Source organism: Mytilus galloprovincialis, chromosome 5 (assembly GCF_965363235.1).
Source record: "Mytilus galloprovincialis chromosome 5, xbMytGall1.hap1.1, whole genome shotgun sequence".
Lineage (NCBI taxonomy): Eukaryota > Metazoa > Mollusca > Bivalvia > Mytilida > Mytilidae > Mytilus > Mytilus galloprovincialis.
This window is the reverse complement of record NC_134842.1, coordinates 42334673-42342992: the sequence shown is the minus strand read 5'-3', so window position 1 is coordinate 42342992 and position 8320 is coordinate 42334673. Positions and strand designations below refer to the sequence as shown.

At 36.1% G+C, this 8320-nt stretch overlaps 1 protein-coding gene across 1 annotated transcript; it reads left to right on the top strand.

The window, feature by feature from the left end:
• Positions 1-2749: 2749 nt before the first annotated feature.
• Positions 2750-7789, top strand: LOC143075847 (uncharacterized). The gene is made up of 3 exons (XM_076251425.1): positions 2750-4258; positions 7096-7157; positions 7572-7789. The coding sequence occupies exon 1, from the start codon at positions 2919-2921 to the stop codon at positions 4245-4247; it is 1329 nt and encodes a 442-aa protein (XP_076107540.1). The 5' UTR covers positions 2750-2918; the 3' UTR covers positions 4248-4258; positions 7096-7157; positions 7572-7789.
• Positions 7790-8320: the final 531 nt, after the last annotated feature.

Sequence of the window (8320 nt, the reverse complement as noted above, 5' to 3'; positions counted from 1 at the left end):
TACGTTTTCTCGGTTTTCCAAACTCTTAACCGAGATGGTAAACAAAAATCAAGGATTGCAAATAAACTATTGAAAACGGATAGTACATCCCCCAATCACATAATAGTTATATACGAGTAATTTAAGGATACGAAATGAGAATAAAAAGTAAACAAATTGAATTAGAAAAAAAAACAGTGGTTGTCTATGATGATTTGCTCGCACAATTATTTTTCATATTCAGAGAACCGTAAATGGTTTTAAAAAGAACATATTTTAATAAACATGTGTACCTAGTTTCAACTTGATCTGACTACAATGTCATCTTAGATTCAATCTAATACAGTATAAATGGATGGATACACGGAAAAACGAACGAACGAACAAACCTACAGATCAGATAACATTACGGTCTTTACTGTTGTAGGCGTAGCATATAATAACTATTTAATATGAGTTGACTTAAACTTGTTCCTGTGTACAATGTATAAGCTTTCAAATAAACGAAATAAGAAATATCTTATGTTCGAAAGAATTACCAATACTGGCTTTCTATACATTCGGCATCCTCAAATGGTCCGAGTACACAGTTATCGTCCTTTGATTTTTCGTTGTCAGTACACAGTTATCGTCCTTTGATTAGTCCTTTGTGTGGACAGTGTGTTAATTTCCATTTTTTTATACCCTTTCCAAATGTATTTCTTCATGTTTTATGCCTTTATAGCAAGTAAAGGGGATTAAAGCACACTGTAAAAAAAAATTGGGTCATGAATTTTAAAGTAAAGTAGTGATTTGGTCCGGTTAATTAGAAAAGGTTAACAAATAGCACATCGGAAGCTTTCAAAAGATTTCAGGACCCCATTATTAAACATAAAATTGTCCATATTTGGAGTTAGAGCCAAGGAATTTTTCTTTAATATTTGGATGTTATTGAGAAAGTGTAGGTGGGATTCTATTCCCAGAAGGGTTTAACCCCCAAAAAATCATTTCAGGGCCCTGCTCTGATTTATTGCCTGTCATTTGAGCCATGTCCGGTGGCGGACTTTACCGTATGGGGCTTGCGAGGCTTGCCGAAAGAATGTACGTTGGACACGAAAAAAATAACATCGCCACTAGGTGTGGGAAAAAACTTTGCCGTAGGGAACTGTACAGAAAGACTCAAAAATGAGCCCATACCCATAACTGTATAGGTACATCAGACTTTGGATGGCCAGTGTCAGGTGCACTTTCCCACCCAGGGATTGATACGAGTTGAAGATATGAATAATAGCTTTCTATCTAACCACCTGCGGTCAAGAACTTTGCCGTAGGGGGATGGGAGTAAAGCGACTGCTGCCACCACCCATAATGGACCAACATGAGAAATTGAGTATGTTGTTGTCAGCTTCCGGTGCACTTTCCCACATGGGCATTTTCTTGAATGAAGGGGTCTGGGACAAGCTTTCGATCCAACTAGGTGTGGGAAAAACCTTGCCGTAGGGAACTGTACAGAAAGACTGAAAAATGAGCCCATACCCATAACTGTAAAGGTACCTCAGACTTTGGATGGCCAGTGAAGCTTACAACCCAATACCCAATTTCTCATTTTGTCCATTACGGGTGGTGGCAACAGTGGCTTTACTGCCACCCCTCTACGGCAAAGTTCTTGACCGCAGGTGGTTATAAGGATAGCTTTTATCCATATCTTCAACTCGTATCAATTTCAGGGTGGGAGAGTGCACGTGAAGACTTCACTGTCCATATAAAGTCTGAGGTACCTATACAGTAATTGGTATGGGCTCATGTTTTCACTCTTTCTGTACAGTTCCCTACGGCAAAGTTTTTACCCACACCTAGTGGAATTGAAAGCTTGTCCCAGACCCTTTTATTCATGAAATTGCCCTGGTGGGAAAGTGCACCAGAAATATAACATTAATTTCTGGACCTATGGCTGGTATTGCTATGAAAATACGGAAAGTCAAAAAGAAAATAGCTAATTAAACATGTAAAAATAACATTGATGTTTTATAAACCATTTTTGAAGGCTAAATTAGTAATCAGCTGTCTGAAAATGAATTTTATTGCACAACAACTTTCATATATAAAAAATCCATCGGGGCCAAAATGCGAAACCAAACTCCTAACTGTGTATTGCTGTCTTCTGGACCCCCAGAAATTCCAGAAAAAAAACAGGTACTAAACCAACTATACAACGGGGGAAATATGCCCTGTTTTTTATTAATTTTTTTCTGATTATTATTCAACACGGGTCTTTGGTGATCCTAAATGAATACGCTTTCATTTGATACCAAAATGAACTAAATATTATACTTATTGACAAAGATTTATAAATATGCCTAGTAACTATTTTGTTTGATATATGTACTACTTTGTATATTCTCTTGATCGGGCCGATATGGTAATTTTTTATAAATGTAATAGGACTAGATTGTTTCCCTTTTCAGTTATTAATTATTTTCGACTGTTTTTTTTTTATTTGCTTATCATATTATATTTTCATTTTACTCATTCTAATTGAATATATTTAATAATTGAACAAGACTGACATTCCAGATCCTTTATTTATTTGACGTGTGTTATAATTTTGTAATGTTATTTACTTTTGCTTACCATTTTTTTAATACTTATTTAGATGAAATAATAATAATAATATTATTACGATGTATCTGACAGTGCAAGGGCTGTATAGCCAGTCAAGGTCGTTAAAAACTTCCATTTGTTGATGTATCTGATAATTATACGTCAGAAAAACTCATAAGATATAACATTGCAATTGCCTTCATTTATGAACTCTAATCGAGCTGTTTAAAGTAAAACCACTCAGGTGAGAAAAACAGCTCACCTGTGTACTATATAAACATACGTGTCACTTAAATACTCGCTTTCAATTTTAGCTCGCAGTCGAGATGTTCGGTAAGATTTAATGTTGAAAAAATAATATGGCTCAAACTCAATTAAACTCGCCCAGTTCTAGAGGGAAACATACTCCTTCTCGAGATTTGTTAGAAGATTTAGACTACTTGTCTGATGTTCAATCTCAAGATGAAGTTGAACTGTTTGCCGATGGTCAGTTTAGTGACCTTAGTGACTTTGAACATACCAATGAGGGTGTTGTTTCTAATGCCGATGAGGGCAATACTTATATGGGCAATTCAAGTGCCACAAAAGACAAACACAATGCCAAACAGGGCAAACAAAGTGCCAATAAGGGCAAACTTATTGCCAATAAGGGCAAATTGAGTGCCAATAAGGGCAAAACTCATCCACAATCAGACGATGGGGCGTCTGGGTTAGATGGTGAAAGTGACGAGAGGGCCACACGTAACTGGTTGCCGGATAAAAGAAATCCAGTCGAATCATCTTCTTCCGGTAAACGAAAACATGTGGAGGTGAACACAGATTCTGGTGATGAATCGGAACAGGAGACCGAGAATTCCTCCTCGGATAGTGGGGAAAGTTCAGATAATGATAATCTTTTTGATCCGTCTGAAATTTTGAAGAAAGATACCAAGGTACCGGGTAAAATTTCCAGATACATTGAGAAGTATGCCAATCAGGGCATCACAAAGAATGTTAGGTTAGAAGTCACAAAGAACTGTAACATACCTATAAGTAAAAAGCTCGCTTCCAAAGAAACGGATAGATATATAAAGAAACTATTTCGTAAGAAATTTAATCAAACTTTGAATGCCAAGAAAGAACGTTCTATTATTAACTCTGAAAACAGAATTTTAGATGCTACTGGTCCCTTAGCAATTTTATGGACAGAAGCAGAGAAAGCTAAGAAACGTGATCGTGGCTTGAATCCAGTAGATGTCATTGACATTGTACAGAGAGCATTAGTTTTGATTGGGAACGCTCACTATGTTTACTTAACTGATCGTCGTAGGTCTATGCTTGGTAGAGTATTACCAGAATGTCTAGATTTATTAACAGATAAAGATGGCAAGAAAGCGCTGTTAAAAAGCTCTAATGAACTATTTGGCCGTAAGTTCAGAAAATTGCTCACCGAAGAAAGCAAAGACAACAGGGAATTGTTTAGCTTGCTGCAAACAGTACGCCGTTCCAAAAACAAAGCATCTAGATTTGGAAATGGTAACTTCAGTGGTGGTCATGGAAATGGTGGCCGTGGCAATAACCAGTATTTTCGGCTCGAGCCCCCAAACAACCAGAATCAGCAGTTTGGGGGCCGAGGCAGGGGCAGAGGCAGAGGTCAGTCAAGATCGACACCAGGGATCCCAAGGAAGGGGTTCAATCCCAAGAATTAGACATACAACAGGTAAAGGTTCAAGAATTAGATTTTTTCCCCATTTCAACAGACCGTTTTGCTCATTTTCCTGTAGGGGGGAGAACAAAACTTTTTGTCCAGAACTGGGGTTGTTTGACATCAGATCCTTGGGTCTTAGATACAGTTCAGGGTCTAAAACTAGAATTCTGTCAAATACCGCCAAGACAAATTCAGTGCCCAAAACTATTTTTCGACAAAGAGAAAACAGCATTGATCAATCAAGAAATTCTATCATTGTTAGACAAAAAAGCAATATGTCAGGTATCCCAAAGTCAGAGGTATTTTCTAAGTCATCTTTTCTTGGTCGAGAAAAAAGGGGGAGGACACCGTCCTGTAATAAATTTAAAGCAGTTGAACAATTATTTGATATACAATCATTTCAAAATGGAAGGGATTCATTCGGTAAAAGATTTAATCCAAAAATCAGACTGGATGATAAAAATAGATCTGACGGATGCATATTTGACCGTCCCAGTGTTAAAACAACATCAAAAATATGTCCAGTTTCAATGGCAGGGAAAGACCTATCAATTTCAGGTACTTCCCTTTGGAATTTCAGTCGCCCCACTAGTATTCACAAAATTAATGAAAGTCCCAGCAAGTTTTCTAAGACGACTGGGTATACGTCTAGTGGTTTACTTGGACGATATCTTAATATTGAACCAATCAAAAGAGAAATGTCAGTTAGAAGCACAACTTACAGTAAGGCTTCTTCAAAGTTTAGGATTTCTAATAAACGAAAAGAAATCAGTTTTTGTCCTCTCAACAAATGCTTTTTCTAGGATTTCTAGTGAACTCGGTAGATATGAGTCTGTCCCTTCCAACCCCAAAAATTCAAAAAATACAAAAATTATGCAAGGAGGTAAAAAATTCAGTAAAAATAACAGTGAAAAAACTATCAGAATTAATAGGAAATCTGACAGCTTCAATTCAAGCAATTTTTCCAGCCCCACTACATTACAGACATTTACAGGTAGAAAAAAATCAAAGGCTCAACCAGACTCTCAGTTACAATTCAGAACTAGTCCTATCTCAAAAAGCTCAAAACGAATTAAACTGGTGGATACACCAGTTAATTCATTGGAATGGGAGGTCTCTAATTTCCATCCAACCATCTGTAATCATCCAAACAGATGCAAGCAATGTGGGATGGGGAGCAGTAATGAACAAAGTATCAATAGGGGGTCCTTGGTTACAATCAGAAAAAAGTTTCCATATAAATGCCCTAGAATTAATAGCAGTGACTCATGCAGTCAAATCTTTCTTAAAAGACAGACACAATTTACAGGTGTTGATTCAGACGGACAACATAACAACAATGACTTATATCAACAAAATGGGAGGGACGGTGTCCAAAGTTTGCAACAAACTAGCCCTAGAGCTTTGGACATGGTGTCTCCAGAAAGACATAGTGCTAAAAGCAGATTTCATCCCAGGTCGAGAGAATCTAATTGCAGATTGGGAGTCCAGACATCATTCAGACTCCAGCAATTGGAAACTTCATTCAAAGGTTTTCAATTCTTTAATGAAGCAGACAATGACCTGCAACATAGATCTTTTCGCAGATCGGTCCAACAATCAACTTCAAACATACATAAGCTGGCTTCCCGATCCAGGAGCATTAGCGTTCAATGCTCTCCTACATCCTTGGACGAGTTTCAAGGCTTACGCCTTCCCCCCTTTCTGCTTGATAGCTCAATGTCTGAAAAAAATAAAAGCAGAGAAAACAACTGTAGTTCTGATAACTCCTGCTTGGATGGCACAGCCATGGTATGCAATATTGCTGGAAATGTCAATACAACATCCAATTCTGTTGCCGACATTTCCAGGTCTACTACAGTCGTATCAAGGGGAACCTCACCCAATGATTCAAAACAAATCGCTTCAACTAGTCGGGTGGCTTGTCTCAGGAGATCATATCAAACAATGTCAATATCAGAGGAAGTTAAAAAACTTTTGCTCAGCTCCTGGGGGAAAGGAACTCAGAAATCTTACGATTCGGCCTGGAATAAGTGGGTTAGCTGGTGTTTGGAACGGGAAGTTGATCCCTTTTCAGCACCTCTAACTGCTGTTCTAGACTTCTTGGCATGGATGTTTCAAAAGGGTTTTCAATACAGAACAGTTAATGTCCATAGATCTGCAATATCCTCTATTCTTCCTCATATTGATGGGCAACCAGTGGGACAGACACAATTAGTTAAGAAATTAATGAAGGGCATTTTGAGGGAAAATCCACCTTTACCTAAATATCAAGAAATGTGGGACATTGATATTGTTCTGAAGTTTCTCCTTTCTCAATCTGTTAACCCTGATTTGGATCTTAAAACATTAACCAAGAAATTAACAATTCTTTTAGCGATAGCTGCTCCGAAAAGATCTTCTGAAATTGCTAGACTTGATATAAGATTCATGCAAATAAACAATGAAGGGGCTAAATTTCAGCTCCCAGGTTTATCAAAAACTCAATCTGATTGTAATTCAAAAGAAATATTTTATCCGAAATTTGAGGACAATCTTAAATTATGTGTAGTTGATTGTTTACAAGCTTATTTGAAACGTTCTGTAGATTTTCGAGAGGTGGATATGTCTAAGCCAAATCCATTACTTAGAACTTTAGTTAAGCCACATAAAGGTGCCTCGTCTAATACTATAGCTAACTGGATTAAGGATATTATGAAGTTAGCCGGTATTGATACAACTAAGTTTAAGGCTCATTCAACTAGAGGGTCCTCAACTAGTAAAGCTAAAGGTCAAGGAGTTTCTATATCAGAGATTTTGAAAATAGCTGATTGGTCAAATGCTTTAACTTTTAAAAAATTCTATTTCAGACCATTGCAGGAGGATAGTTCAAATGATCAGTTTTCAAAGAAAGTCTTGAGTTTACCTTCAGGTATGTTAATAATTATGTTTAACGCTTTGAACGTGCAATGTTATATCTTATGAGTTTTTCTGACGTATAATTATAGATTTCATGAGGACGCGAAGCGTCCAATATGAAATATAGATTATACTAAGAAAATGATTAAGATATAACATTGCAATTTCCCTCCCACCCAATACCCATTTAGATAATATTTGACGTGGATTAATACAAAGAGTCAATGTATAAGAGACTACTCATGACCAGAACTATATAAAATTATATACAAGATACACTATATATCATATATATATACACACACACACACACACACACACAAATCAAGATCCTTATATGAAATTGTGTAGTAATGATGATGTAACAATTGAATTGATAATATTAATTATGAAGAACAAGTTTATTATCATTCAACTTTATTTTCAGATACATCATCCATGGAGTCCTAGCAGTCAGAGAGATTGTGGTGATTGACTTTTGAACTGTAATTTACCCATGCGGGATATAATGTGGAAGAAACACTATGTTAAATTTCTTGTCAACAGAACTTTTATAGATTGCAATAGAGACATGCTAAAGTTTTGCAATACATTTTTTATATGTTAAAGATATATATTGTTGACATATTAAATGGTGAAACAGTATTCTTTTTATTAATCATATATAAAAGGAAAGGAAATTTGTACCAGCACTGGAAGTAGCAGCATAATTATACATTTCTTGTTTCAATATCTATGGTTTAGAGTTGTCATGGCTTATTATTGTTTTTGGTACATGTATGTTGATGTTTATAAAGGAGATCCTTATGTTTAGAAGTTCTGCTCGCAATTGAAAGCGAGTATTTAAGTGACACGTATGTTTATATAGTACACAGGTGAGCTGTTTTTCTCACCTGAGTGGTTTTACTTTAAACAGCTCGATTAGAGTTCATAAATGAAGGCAATTGCAATGTTATATCTTAATCATTTTCTTAGTATAATCTATATTTCATATTGGACGCTTCGCGTCCTCATGAAATCTATAATTTTACAGATTTGAAACTGAAAGATTGCAGACGTATCCTTTAAAGACAAAAAAAAAGATTGCAGATGTATCTATACGTATAACATATAAAATGTTATTTTAAATATATATGTTGAACGATTGAATAAAGATAAAATAAAAACAAATTGATA

Coding starts and splice junctions, on each gene's coding strand:
- LOC143075847 (XM_076251425.1), top strand. CDS start 2,919: ATGGCTCAAACTCAATTAAACTCGCCCAGTTCTAGAGGGAAACATACT.